The sequence below is a fragment of the Chrysochloris asiatica genome, unplaced genomic scaffold, assembly GCF_000296735.1.
Source record: "Chrysochloris asiatica unplaced genomic scaffold, ChrAsi1.0 scaffold00086, whole genome shotgun sequence".
NCBI lineage: Eukaryota > Metazoa > Chordata > Mammalia > Afrosoricida > Chrysochloridae > Chrysochloris > Chrysochloris asiatica.
The window spans coordinates 7,504,904-7,520,510 of NW_006408604.1; the positions used below are offsets into that span (position 1 = coordinate 7,504,904).

Here is a 15,607-nt window from a genome sequence, read left to right on the forward strand (position 1 = left end):
TCTACCTTTTACACCTGTTCAGTCTGCATATCTATCCATGGATCCACATATATATCACTGTGGTTTCAGGGTTATGTATATAACAGTATTTATCCCTGTTGTATTTAACTCTTGCTCTTCTTTCAGTATCTTTCCCTGCCTCCATCATTTTTTGCTGAAGTCACTCCTACTGTATTTTACCCTCCTCTTCACTCAAGTTAAAATGTGTCTAATTTCTAGTCAGAAGTTTACCTCCATTTTCCTCCTACCACTGGTAACCATCAAAGAATGTTTCTTGTAGTTTGATAATCTTGACTTTATACAATAGTTGTCCTTCTGTAATTGAACTCTGCATAATATCCTCCAGGCTCATTCATCTTATGAGGTGTTTTTCTTTTTGTTTTCTTAAATTAAATTTGATTATCCACAAAACTCACCAGTTCTATGTTGTTTGGGTTCATGACTGACACCGCTGTACTCCACAAGAGTACTTTTATTAAAGGTTGCCTCAGACACAAGCTGGAAGGTGATATTACTATAGCATATTCCTGGTAGCCAGTGATTGAATACTGTTTTCCCCTTAAAGAAGTCTGTCAAGAGAAAAATCAATTATATTTAAAAATACAGTTTTTCAAATGCTAAACACTTTTAGAAAGTCCTAAACTTAATTATAATGAAACATCGGTAAGACAATGTTCCCTTCAATTTCTGGCATGGTCGGTAAATAACTTGGTAGCAAGTTAGGGATGAAAGTTTGGATCCTGACACTCAATTCTAAAGACCAAAATCCCTATGGAGATTGGGCAAAATTGGAGTTAAGTTTTTTATTATAGGAGTTGTTCTGTTTCCATTTCTCCTTCTTCCTTACTCTTTCCTGCTTCTGAACTTTGTTCTTGGGTAAACATTGCTCTTTTGATCAATGGCTGATTATCCTAAGAAGTGCATACCTCCCTAGTGTTATTGTCCACACTACAGACCTATCTGTTATTTGGATGAAATTTGAGTCACATGGTTGAGTTCAGTTCTAGGCCTGAAGGGTAATTACGGGCTATAGTCTTAGGGGTTCCACTAGTCCCTGTCTGACCAAAAAATATGGTCCTTTTATGGTTTTGAGTTTTGTTCCACATTTTCCTCCTACTCTGTTCAGGACATTCTAAGTGGGATCCCTTTCAGTTCTCCTAGTCTCAAAGTCTTGGAGGCTGATATTTGAGTGGTCCATTTAATCCATTACAATAATTGTTTCCATACATTCAAAATTTTCCTAATTCTCCTTTGCTCTAGTCAGGGAGAGACCAATAGTTTCACCATAGATGGTCACTCACCAGTTTTTAAGACCCCAATTATTACTTACCAAAGTGGGATGTAAAACAGTGTCTTTGTGGACTCTGCTATGCTAATTGACTTTGGTGTCCCCTGAGACTCATTCCTTCAAAGTGTTTGGTTATGGCTAAGTAGTTTCCATAACTCCCGCCCCCTGTATTTTTTGTTATATTCATGGATATATTTGTAGCATAGGTAAATACATATGTAAAAATATGCCCACTAGATCCCAAAATTTCTTTTTGACAATGAATGTGATGCTGTTCCTCTGTAATTTGCCATTTCTGACATAGTAGATCTTATGCTTGTCCAATTCAAAATGGCCAATAGTAGTCTACTTCAGTGCACTAATATGTAGAATATCAATCTTCAAGCATTCCATTTAATTTTTGACAACTTCCAGTTTTCTTGAAGTCATACTTCAAATATTTCACATTCTGGTTACAGTGGATGTTTATAGCTGCTTCCTCCATGACTTGCTTGTCAGTTTGCTGTACTGTGGTGGCCTGTGTGTTGCTGAAGGTTATGGCACCAGTATCTCAGACACTAACTAGCAGGATTGCCTATGGTGGACAGGTTTCAACAAAGCTTCCAGACTAAGACAAACTAAGAAGAAAGAACTTGTGATACTTTGGCGGGGGTGGGGGGGTAGGGGTGGGGTGGAATAGCAGTGGAACATCATCTGATACATCACTGGAAAGTGGTCAGCCTTTCAGGTTGGAAGACATTTAAATATGACTGAGGAAGAGCTGTCTTCTCAAAGTAGAGTCAACCTTCATGATGTATATGGAGGAAAACTTTTGGGATTCATTTGCTGATATGGTGGTACTCAAAATGAGAAGGAATAGCGGAGAAAATAATGTGCAGAAATTCTAGGGATTTTATTTACATTTACCACTTGATTTAAGATGAAAACTCAAGGTATTTTACCATTTTATGAAGTAGAAAAAAATGATTTTACAAGAAATGTTTCCACTAAGACTGACTTGTAGAAATTAGCTTATATTTTAAGTAAATTGGTGTTTCTGACAATGGCAGACAGAACCTGCTCAATGAAAGAATAAATTAAAATTTGGATAGAGCTTAGAAAACAATAAAATTTAAAAAATCCAATCCCAGTTAAAAAGAACCAAGAGAAAGGAAAATAGAAGTTTCACTTATTGAATTAAAAGTTTGCACCTGCTCCTTCCATGACTTGCTTGTCAGTGTTTTTGTTCACTGATAAACTGTGTATTGCTGTGATGTTGATAATATTAATTAGCTTATATTTTAAAACATTGAATGGACTTAAAAATAGAAGCATATTCATTTCTTTTTGACCACATGGTTCTTAACCAAAGTTTCAGTGATTTCTTTTCAGTTATTCATGAATTTGAATTTGTGTATGATCAATAAATCAACAAAGTCCTACTTACTAATTATCAGAAAATCTAGTTCCTAGAAAATAAAGATTACAAAATAAAAAAGTTTGTAGAGCCTATGTTTATGTTTAAAATTTATTAAATCCTTAAATTAACTGTACATGTTTTGTTTATTAAGAAAATCTTTTCTTAACATTTTGGGAGGCAATAGGAAATTACTCTGGGCTAGAGGGTAGACCTATGTTAACATGAGTGATAGGGAATGCTTCATACAACAAGAGGGAGACTGACAGGAAAGATGAAGGTAGCAGGAGACACAGGGAGGAGTGCAAGAGTTCAAGTGAATAATGACTACTGTTAACTCATGGGACATGGAAGGAATTGCAACCATTAAAATGAAAAAAAGCACATGATTTGTTGAATGTAAAACCGATGGTCTCTGTAAACCTTCACTCAATTTACAATAAAAACATATTTTAAAATGAACTGTATATGTTTAAACAGTATCTCAAAAAAAAAAAAAAAAAGCCCGGAAGAAGGCAATTTGTAAATGTATTAAGTCAAAGTAGCATTTTTAGGGATATCATGCCCTATGTAGTGTAGTGATTATGAATAGGGCTGCGAACCTCAGAGACAGCAGTTCGAAACTACCAGCTGTTCCAAGGGAGAAAGATGAGGCTTTGTGCTCCCGTAAAGATTTACAGCCTCAGAAACCCTGTACAGGGTTGCTATGGGTCAGAACCGACTCAACTGCACATAACAACAACAATGCTGTATGTGCTACAGTGGAATCCGTCGTTGGTATAAACAGTTAATGTGCTCTGCTGCTACCTGAAATGGTGGAGGTTGAGTCCGCCCAAAGGCTTGGAAGACAGGTGTGGATACGCTGACCTTTATACTTCCGGAATCTAATTCCGGAAATTCAAAATCCTATCAAGGGCAGTTCTACTCTGAAACACATGGGGTCACCAACAGCTGGAATCGACTCAACAACAACTGGCTTTGTGTGCTTCAGAACTCCGTTCTCCAGTGTTTGAGTTAAGATTTTATGTCAACTTTGCCGGGCCTGGATTCTCAGTAGTTTCGCAGATAAGCAGTAATATCCCATGATGAGATCTACTATAATGTAATCACTCTCCCACCCCCACCAATGATGTAATCTGATGTGATCAGCCTTGGTCTAATGAAATTATTCTCTGTGTTATAAAATCTCATTTGCTGTTGTTGTTACATGCCATTGAGCTGGTTCCAGCTCATATAGACCATGTCGTAGGATTTCAAAGGAGCAGCTAGTGAGTTGGAACGCTGACCTTGGGGTTCTAGTTAGTCCAGTTCTTTTTCCTATAGCACCACAGTAGGACTCCAAAATCTCACTACTGTGATGTTAATGGCAGCAGTTATAATTCATCAGTTGAGAAGACTAGATGGGGTTTTTTGCTCCTGTAAAGATTTACTGCCTCAGAAACCCTGTACATGATCACTATGTGTTGGAACTGACTTGATGCCACTCTTCCACCACCATGATGTTAGTGTCAATGTAGGCTCAGCACTGGATTGTGAACCACAAGGGTGGCATTTCAAACCTACCAGCTACTCTTTGGAAACGCTATACATAGTCATAATAAGTAAGAACTGACTGAAAGTCACTTAACAACAACAGTAATAACAATGCAATCTATAGGGTTAGGTTATATCGTGAGACATTCTGTTGAGATATAAAAGAGATTGTATAGGCAAGCATTGCTGAAAGGGACCTTTACCATCAAGAAGGAAGAGCCAGAAGTGGTCCTTTGGACCCAAGGCTTCTGCACTGTGAAGTTCCTAGTTCCAGGGTAAGATAGATGCCATATACACAGAGATAGCCAAGGAATACTGAGCCTACAGATGCTGAAAGGAGACAAGAACCTTACCCTAGAGTCAGAGGAAGCCTTTCCCGAGAACCAGCGCTCTGAATTTGGGCTCCAACATTTTGCTATTATAAATAGTGCTGCTATGAACATTGATGTGCATGTATCTATTTGTGTTATGGCTCATATTTCTTGTGGATAAATACCAAATCGAGGGATTGCTGGATCATAAGGTATTTCTATTTCCTAATTTCTGAGGAAGCACCATACTGTTTTCACCAGCAATGTAAGAGGGTCCCAGTCTCTCCACATCGTCGCCAGCATGTAGCATAGTGGTTACGAATTGGGCTGTGAACCGCAAGGTCAGCAGTTTGAAACTACCAGCTGCTTCGCGGGAGAAAGATGAGGCTTCCTGCTCCCGTGAAGATTTACAGCCTCGGAAACCCTGTGCAGGGTCACTATGAGTTGGAATCAACTCCACGGCACATAACAACAACAACATTTTTGAACTGAGCTGTTATTGCTGGTGTGAGAGAATCAATTTCTGGTAGTTAAAGGCATCTACTTGTGGTAAACCAGCAATAGATTATAACTAAAACATTCATGATGTTTTCAGTTATAACCAATTAATTTTGATACTATTGTCTACAATCTACAAGCTCTGTGATGTTTGTGTCTTAATAGTATTTAAGGTTCTTCACTTAGATTCTCTCTCACCCAGTGTCACTTTTTTTCTCTCACTCTCTCTGTTTTTGTCTGTCTGTATCTTTCTGACATACACATAAATACACACATATAACACACACACATGCATGTTGTACACATAATCTACCTAGAGAATTTGATTTGAATCTTTGGAATGATTTGAATACTTCCCCCATGTCCTCGTCTCTTCTTTCCCCAGATGTCCAGTTAAAACCCTGAAACCAGTCTTTATATATTACTGTTGTCATTTAGACATTTGTCATATAGATAAATACATATAAAATACCAGAAATTATTGTATTTTTAATTTGAGGGTAGTCTTTGTGTAATTTCCATGTGAAAACAAGCTTCCCAGTTCTAGAAATACTTTTTTTAATGCAATAAGATGGAATTGATTAGGTAGGTACTTAGGTGAGTCAGGTAAATTTGAATGTATTTCCTGCATCAGACATGACACCAATAAGTGATAATAATTTAAGTATTTCTCATGCTGTATGCTTCACTAAAAAAATACAACAGAAGAAGACTAGGTAAGATCTGGAAAGGAGCTATATTAGCACAGAGGTTAAGAACTCAGCTGCTTAATGAACCAGATGTCCTAAGATTACTCATAATATGATTTTCATGGATCAGTAACTATTTTTAATGACTCATTTACAGATTAAATAGTGAATTATAAAAACCTCTTTATATCAGGGGAGATGACCACTTTACAAACATCAGATACTCAGAGTCAGCCATCACATACTCAGCCTTCCTTTTGTCTCTTACCTTTATACAACATTGTCCGGAAATCTTTACCTTCCCAGTAGCTTATGTTTACTCTTGTGAAAACATTGTATTTTTCTGGATAATGGATCTCAAACAGGACTCCTGTTTCAGGAGAAGGTTTATAATCATATATTGAAACACTGGTTACAGGTAAAGGTTCTAAAGAAGGGAGTTGAGAAATGGGAAAGAAGGAGAAAGGCAATTAGTAAAACTTGGAGTACCAATGATTATACGGATTCAAATCCAAACTCACTACTTTTAAGTTGATTCTGACTCTGAGACATGGATTAAACCTTCACATGTATGTATTTTCTCCCCTGTGAACACTAAACTCCTCAGTGCTCAAGGGTTGAGTGTTTCCCCTAGTAGTAACTGAAAAAAGGATATTTTATGTAGTGCTTGCGGTCTTTCGAAGAACTTTCTTGTTTACTTCTTTGGCCTTTTGCAGTTGTCTTTTGCAATCTTGAGATATAGGAAGAAAAATATTAGTATCTCCATTCAGCAGATAAAAATATTGAAGAATCAAAAATTCTAAATTATTTGTCAAATGTAATTTAACAAGCATGTGGCAGAGTCTATATAGCATCAGATTCCTAAATTCATTTTTCTTTTCTCCCTGCCAAGAAAATTTGATATTCTTAAGAGGCAAACGATAACAGAACAACAAAATAAAGGACCCAGCAAGATTAATGATATTCTGACCATTTATTGCTTGGTATGAATTTAACACTTATTTTTCTGTATAAAGTATAAGATTACAAATCATCCCATACTGTGTAAATTGCCATGTAGTTGTTGTTAAATGCCCTGGAGTTCTTTTTCAACCCATAGGAACCCTGTATAGGGTTTACAAAGCTTTAAGCCTTTTGCGGGAGCAGAAAGCCTTATCTTTCTACCGCGGACGGTGTTTGGTGGTCTCAAACTGCTGACTTTGTGGTTCCAGTCCGGTTCTTATCCTATGGAGCCACTGCACTCCCATAAATTACCATAAGTAGTTTTTTTTAAGCGTGGTGGTTACGAATCGGGCTGCTAACCTCAGGGTCAGCAGTTCGAAACTACCAGCTGTTCCGCTGGAGAAAAATGAGGCTTTCTGCTCTGGTAAAGATTTAGCCTCAGAAACCCTGTACAGGGTTGCTACAAGCCGGAACCGACTCCATGGCACATAACAACAACAACATACACAGTAATTAAAAAATTATTTATTTGTATTTTACCAGAGTTGTTAATACACCACATTTTAAGATATTCTTTTTTTTTTTTTTGCCATAACTAACATGTCTGCATCCCAACTTCAGTAACATTTTTGTAAAAAGACATAGTTTCCCCTCCCCTTCTGAAGGATCTACTGAATAAATTTCACTTACATTAATTTTGTTTCACCAAAGATATCAAATAAGTTGGTTTGGAGTCAACTATTGCACTATATTAAAAATATTTTTGGTTGAAAGTTTTAGGATGGAAAGCATTCTTGGATATCATCTGTAGTATAAACGAAAGCAAAAGCCTAAAGTTAAATTTTATGCTTTTAATATTTGTTTCAATAACTTAAGAAACTAAAATTTGCCTTCATTCATTTAACAAATAATTACTGAGTACCTACTTTGTCTCAATCCTAGCTATTTATGCTTCATTTTATCCTTCAGGGTCTTAAACCTACTGCTTCCTATTTGGTTCTGACACATAGCCACCCTGTAGGATAGAAAAGAACTGTCCCTACAGGGCTTCGTAGGCTGTACATCTTTACGGAAGCCCACGTTGTCTCTCAGGGCTTCTGGAAGGTTCAGACTGCTGACCATCTGTTTAGCAGCTAAGTGCTTAACCTCTGTGCTAACACAGCTCTTCTCAGGATCTTACCCATTCTTTTGTTTTTTTAAAGTGAAGGTACAGCATTTCAACAATTTCTACATAACTTACTTAGCAACATTGATTACATTCAAGTTGTGCAAATATTCTTCTCACCATCCTTTTCTGAATTTTCCTTTCCCCATTAACCTAAACTCGTCTCCTATGCTTCTTAACTAACCTTTAGAGTTGCTATTGTCAATTTTATCGTATATATGTGCTCTTTAAAAGAGCACAATGCTCTAAGTAAATATTCTTTACTACTCCCGTAAAGATTTACACCCTCGGAAGCCCTGTACAGGGTCGCTATGGGTCGGAACCGACTCGATGGCACTTAACAACAACAACAATTAAATAAAATTATTGTTTGGTTTACAGAACGCTTCAAAGATATTTTTTTCTTTGTTTAAAATTCATCTCAGGGCAATAATTTTTGCTATTTAGCCTCCATGGTATTAGAAGATCTGTATTCCAGAAGAATTTGAAATTCTGTTTCCCATTTTTTCCTTCCTTTTGATCAAGATTCTTTTACAGAAACTTTGATGAAAACTTTCAGCAATGGTATCCAGGCACTATCAATTCTGGCCTCATGGCAAAGGAAACAGCATTAATGGAAGTAATGTGTTTCCTTCCCCAATTCCTGACTCTCCTTCCTCTGTTGCTCCAGGAGAGTGGAAACCTTTGTTGTTCCTTGACTGAGTGCTTGCTAACTTTTAAGGGAGTCCTGGTGTGACACTGTAGAATAAGCACTGGACTGCAAGATCAGTTTGAATTGCAAGGTCGGTAGTTCAAACTCACCAGCTGCTCCTCAGACACCGTGTACAGGGCTGCTATGAGTTGGAACCAACTTAACGACACTTAACAGCAACAATAAACCTATTCTTACTTTTGATGGTAAAAATCCAGAAAAAGACTGAAGCTATATGTTAATGTTAAAGTTTTGATTTTTCCTAGAATTGTCTCAAAAACCATGCCAACATCTATGATATAAGAAAACCTTCAGAATGCAGCGTATGCTATGATCATTTTTCTGTAGACTAGGAGCTCTATTCTCTGGTTGAAAGTTTTATTATCTTACTGATCAGAAGGAGACTAGACAAACCCGAGACTACAACCCTCAGTCACCCTGCTGATCTGGAAAAGCACTTACCCTTGTTGCCCAATTTTCAGCCAAGCAGTAGATAGTTCTATATGGGGACAACAAAACTAGCAAGGTATGTTCACCAATGGTGACTCATTCAAGATCAAAGGATAATATTTACCTCAGGACAAAGTTGAGAAGGGATGGGAAGGAAGGTGAAATGTAAACAGGAGCCACAGGGAGGAGGTGGGATAACTGTGTTGCATGCAGGGGATTGCAATTATTGAGATGAAACAAAGTGTATGAATTGTTGACAATAAAACTGATGATCTTCTCTGTAAAACTTCACTTAATTCACAATGGCGGTCATGGTGATTGTGTGCCATACAATTGGGTCCTACTCATAGCAACCCCATATAGGGTTCTGAGACTGTAAATCTTTATGAAAGAAGATAGTCTCATTTGTCTCCAGTGTATCGACTCCTCCAGTGTGGACCTTGCAGTGATCAGTCCAGCTGGTAATCCACTACTCTACCAGGGCTCCTCTAATTCACAACAAAAAGTTAAAAAAAAAAAAAAAGTTTTTATTTTATTTTAGTCTCATCTCTGGTCTTTCTATTAAAGATAACAGAGTGAATTCACTTGGGTTTCAGATAAACAAACAAACAAAACCACTAAGACATTGAATATTTGTTTTTTATTAATCCTACAGAGGTTTGGAACTATTTGAAGTTCTTTCATTGCAGCCTAATTACTAACGCATGAAGTCTGTCCTATTCAGGTACTGACTTTGGATCTAAGAGGACCAAAATGAAAGCTAACATCAAAAAGCAGCCAAAGAGCAATAACTCTTCCATTGCTGCAGTACTCTTTCACATCCTCACCATGGTTCTGTCTACTGAAAAGAAGTTAGAGGGCCACACAATCTCTCACACCCCAGGGCATGAAGCATGAAGTCTGAACATCAAAGTCATGGTCAAAATTTGAAATTCAAGAGCTACATGAGGATTACAGCACAGATGATTTATTTATTTTCGCTGCTTCTACAAGTTATTTAAATTTTATCTATAGGAAATTTCCAAAATTCTACTTATATGTTTGTTTTCTATATTTCCTTCACCCTCACTATAAATGACTAAGATCAGCTGTAAATCCTAAAGTGTATGTTGAGGCATTATGGTGGTATATTCAATATCAAAAATAGTCTTTTCAGTAGAACTCAAATGCATGCTGTAAAAATATTTTTCTATTTCTCCAATTATTTCCTTATTTTTCTTTTTAGAAAAGAAATGATAAGGCCTAAACCAGAGCTGTGTTGTTCAATGATGAAAAGGTTAAATTCAGATAGAATTCATTTGCTCCTTTTCATGTATTCAACCCCACATACTTTTCTTTTTTGTTTTAGGAACAAGACTGGATGGGAAGGAGAAATAGTTACTATAAAATGTTAATAATTTATTATGTTTATTTATGATTTTTTTGGTTTCATGTCTTTTTATTTTCCAAATAGTAAACTATCATGTAATATGGTTGAAATTTCTCATGTAGTTTACCCAATTCCCATTCTCCTTCCACTGTGGCCATGGGTAAATTATTATTCTGAATTTGATGTTTATCTTCCCTTGCATGGTTTTTATTTTTACATTTGTATGCACCCAGCCTCAACACGGAGTATTATTTTGCATGTTTTAAAATACTATGCTGTTGTTGGTAGGTACCATAGAAACAATTGCAACTCATAGGGACCACATGCCTAACAGAACGAAACATTGCCTGGTCTCGAGCCATCCTCACATTTTTGTTATACTTGAGTCCATTGCTGCTGCCAATGTGCCAATCCATGTCATTGGGAGTCTTCCTCTTTTTTGCTGACCCTACACTTTACCAAGCATAAAGTCCTTATCCAGGGACTTGTCCCTCCTGATAATGTGTCTGAAATTTGAGAGATGAAATCTTGAGATCCTGATTTCTAAGGGGCATTCTGGTTGTATTTCTTCTAACACAGATTTGTTTGTTCTTCTGGTAGTCCTCAGTACTTTTGATATTGTTCTCCAACACCATAACCTAAGTTCATCAGTTCTTCTACAGTCTTCCTTAATCATTTTCCAACCTTCATGTGCACATATGGCTATTGAAAATACCATAGCTTGGGTCAGGCACATCTTTGTCCTTTACTATCTTGGCTCTTGAACGCTAAACAAGTCTTGTGCAGCAGATTTACCTAGTGAATTATGTAGTTTGATTTCTTGACTGCTGTTCCTATGAACATTGATTATGGATCCAAGAAAAATGAAGTCTTTGGCAACTTCAAACTTTTATCCATTTATCATGATGACATTTATTAATCCAGTGGTGAGTATTTTTGTTTTCTTTACATTGAGGTACAATCTATAGTGAAAGCTGTAGTCTTTGATTGTCATCAGTAAATATCTCATGTCTTCTTCATTTTCAGCAAAGAAGGTTGTGTCTTTTGAAAATCACAGGTTGTTATTTAGTCTTCTTCCAGTCCTGTTTCCATGCTCTTTTTCATATAATCCAGCTTCTTGAATTATTTGTTCTGCATGCAGATTGACTAAGTATGGTGAAAAGATACAACCCTAGTACACACCTTTCCTGATTTTAAACTATTCAGTTCTGTTTGAACCACTGCCTTTTGCTCCTAATGCACATAATTAAGAGTCCTGGAATACCCATTGTTTGCAAAGTTAGCCATACTTGTCATGATCCAAACAGTTCAAAGCCTTTGCATAGTCAATAAAGTACAAGTAAACATCTTTCTGGTATTCTCTGGTTTCAGCCAAGATCCATTTGATATCAGCAAAGAGATCTCTAGTTCTACATTCTCTTCTGAATCCAGCTTGAGCTTCTGCAGTTCCCTGTTAATGTACTGTTGCAACTGATTTTTAATTATTTTCAGCAAAATTTTAATTTTATGTGGCATTAAGACATTGTTTGATGATTTCCGCATTCCATTGGGTCACCTCTCTTTGGAATGGGCACAAATATGAATCTCTTTCAATCTGTTGGCCAGGCAGCTGTCTTAGAAATTTCTTGTCATAGATGAGTGAGCACCTCCAGTGTTGTGTCAGTTTGTTGGAAGATTTCAGTTTGTATTCCATCAATTACTAGAACCTTGTTTCTCTCTAGTGTCTCCAGTGCAGCTTGAACGTCTTCCTTCAGTACCATCAGTTCCTGATCATATGCTACCTCTTGAAATGGTTGAATACCATTCATATTTGATTCTGTGACTCCATCCTTCCATCTACTTTTGATGCTTTCTGTATCATTCAGTATTTTACCCATAGAATCCTTCAATATTGCAAGCTGAGGCTTGAATTTTTTTTCTTCAAATTTTCAGCTTGAGAAATGCTTAGCATGTCCTTCCCTTTTGGTTTTCTAATTCCAGGTCTTTGCACATTTCATTATAATACTTCATCTCTCATTCTTTGGACATATTATCATGAAGGATCAGTCCCTGGAGAAGGACATTTTACTTGGTAAAGTGGAAGATTGTCAAAAAGAGGAAGATTCCCCAACAAGATGGACTGGCATGGTAGCAACAGTATTGGGCTCAAGTGTAGCCACAATTGTGAGGATGGCTCAGGACTGGGCAGTGTTTCATTCTGTTGTGCTTAGAGTCACTATGAGCCAACTCAACAGCACCTAACAACAACAACATTAGTAGTCAAAATGCTATATACATTGATTGTCTCAATTTGCATATCAACAGCACGTGACATTTCTTGTTTTTCACCTTCTATGATATTTGTTTTTACCAGTCTTTTTTTCCAGTCTGAGATGTGTGAATTTTGTCTTTTTGCTTTAATTCCATGCTCATTAAGGAGGTTGATTATCTTTTCACATTCATCTCCCCCATTTTTAGAATTTAATTCTTTTACCTATTTCATAGGTTCTTTCCCCATCTTCTATCACTAATCTTCAATGCACCCTTTGTCATAAATAACAATCCCATGATCTTTTTATTTAAAAATCTATTTTATGTCTTCTTTCTGGATTTACCTTTTTTCTTGCTGAAACATTTCTATGAATACTTCTGCAAGTTAGCTTTGGTGCTAATTCTCTCTGATATTGTATATCAGAAATTGTCTTTATCTTTACTCTTAAAACTGGGTATAAAATTATAGGTATATAGAATTCACTTGAATACTTTGCACATATTGTTCCATTGTCTTTTTGCACCAATTATTGCAGAGCGAATCTTCCTGTCAATCCAATTGTTGTTCCTTTGCAAATATTATGCTTTTTCTTTCTGCTGCATTTTAAGCTTTTTATTAAGCTTTGATAATCTGCAGTTTTACCCTAATATATCCATGTTTGGTCTTATTTAAAAAATTTCCTACTCAGTACTTGGAATGTTTTAGCAATGTATGGATTCATGTCATTCTTCAAATTTTGGAAATTGTCAACAATCACCTCTTCCAATATTGCAGCTGTTATTACCCTCTTTTTCTTGAACTGTTAAACCCCTTAGAGCCTCTTGCATCTCCATGTTCCCAGATTTTTTTCACTATACCTAGTTATGAGGAAATTGCACAGTATTATCTTCCAATTTACTAGTTCTATTTTCACAGTTATCATTCTATAATTTATCCTAGCTGCTGAAGTTTTCCAATAAGTTATCTTTAAATTTACTTAATTAACTGTTTTGATTAATTTAATTAACTTTAGTTTTCATTTCTATAAATGTTCTTTTTGTTTATTCAATATGTTTTGTTTTATTGGTCCCAACTTTTGTTTCATGATTCCTTGTTCTTTTTAAGTGATTCTTTCAGCTATCTCATTGAATATGATAAACATGCTGTAGGAACCAGAAGTACTAGATGGGGCCTGGCTACCACTACAGACCACTCTAATTGGGATCACTACAGAAGGCCCTTGATAAACTGTGAGAACCAAAAAAAAAGGAAATAACAGAGTTACTGATTTGATAGACTAATGAAGCTCTGGTAGTGTAGTGGTTACGAAATGGGCTGCTAAACTCAAGGTCAGCAGTTCGAAACTACTGCTGTTCTGTGGGAGAAACTTTCTGCTCCCGTAAAGATTTACAGCCTCGGAAACCCTGTGCAGGGTCATTATTAGTTGGAATCGACTCCACAGTACTTAACAACAACAACAACAACGGGGTTCCTGAGAATATGGCACTTAGACACCCTTCAAACTTGGAACTGAATTAAACTCCCAGGGATCACCTTTCAGCAAATCAATGGGCCTGTCTAGTCCTGGTGTGGCACTATGAGCTAATGCATCAGACTGCAAAGTTGTTTGAACTGCAAGTTTGGTGGATCAAGCTCACCAGCTGCTCTTTGGAAACCCTATACAGGGTCGCTGTGGGTTGGAATCCACTTAATGGCACTTAACAACAACAGTGAACAATAACATCCCTAAGGAGCATGTTCTCCAGACAATTGACTATAGGAGACCAAAAAGGTTCAGAGATAATTAAAGATCATGAAGTATTCTTCAATTTGAATATCAGATTTCATTGTACAAGGAATATATTATATGTGGAGGCCTGGTGTGGTGCTGTAGGATAAGCACTTGACTGCTAACTACAAGGTCAGCAGTTCAAACTCACCAGCTGCTCTTTAGAAACTGCTGTGTCAGAACAGACTCAACAGCATTTATCAGCAACAACATAGTATGTGAAGAGAAAACTGATTATGTTAAATTTATTTTTTATTACAAGACAAAAACAAAATTTAATGATTGGATTTCTAGTTAAAAATTGTGCAGTAAAGCCATATTTTGACATACACCATTTGCTCCTACCACAAAGTAAAAAGAAAACCTAAAGTATATTGCCAAGCTAAAACAGAACAGAAATGGGAAGTGGGATTAAGTCATAGACCTTCTGTGTTTTGGACCTGGAAGAAGAGCTAGTATTGCATTTGGCCCTAGCAAACTATGATGTGGCTCTGTAGGAGAAACATTAGACTGCTAACCAAAAGGTTGGTGGTTCAGATTTACTAGCTACTCCTCAGAAGTCCTATACAGGGTCACTATGAATTAGAACTGACTCAACAGCACTTAACAACAACAACAAGTATGGAATGTTCCATACTAGGTTGAGCACAGAGTCAGGCTCTCTGTCTGCTTAGAGCAAAGACTCTTTCTGGTTGAGAAACAAGGATATATGTAGATACCTGGGAAACAGGGGTGAAGCCTAGTTACTCTGACTCAGTGAACCTGTAATAGACACTATATCACCCACAGTGTCAAGAAACTAAAAATGATGTTATGTTGTTATGTGTCATGGAGTTGGTTCCAACTCATAACGACCCTGTACAGGGTTTCCAAGGCTGGAAATCTTTACGGGAGCAGAAAGCCTCATCTTTCTCCCATGGAACAGCTAGTAGTTTCTAACTGCTGACCTTGCAGCTTGCAGCCCGATTCATAACCACTACGCTACCAGAGCTCCTTGGTTTAGACTGGAAGCTCTGATGGGTCCCCAAACAATGGCTAAATGATCTCAATAGCAAGGGATAAGCAAGAGATATGTGATTAAAAAGCATAAAATGAGTCTAGAAATGGTATTCCATAACACACAAAGAAGTCTATGCTAATATATATATATATACATCAAAGTTACAACTGTAACATTTCACATTTAATCATATACATACGAATCTCATTAAAATTTATAATATATTTGTGAGAAATAACTCTTAGGATGGTCCATC

General features: G+C 36.7%; 1 protein-coding gene across 2 annotated transcripts in view; it reads right to left on the reverse strand.

Moving 5' to 3' along the window:
* PTPRO (protein tyrosine phosphatase, receptor type, O) overlaps positions 1-15,607 on the reverse strand; it is a 345,855-nt gene that overhangs the window by 113,933 nt on the left and 216,315 nt on the right. For both annotated transcript variants that reach the window (XM_006866027.1, XM_006866028.1), the window contains exons 3-4: positions 5,984-6,142; positions 417-569 (exon numbers count right to left, since the gene is read on the reverse strand). In XM_006866027.1, the coding sequence (XP_006866089.1) occupies positions 417-569; positions 5,984-6,142 (312 nt within the window). The remainder of the gene's footprint in view (positions 1-416; positions 570-5,983; positions 6,143-15,607) is intronic.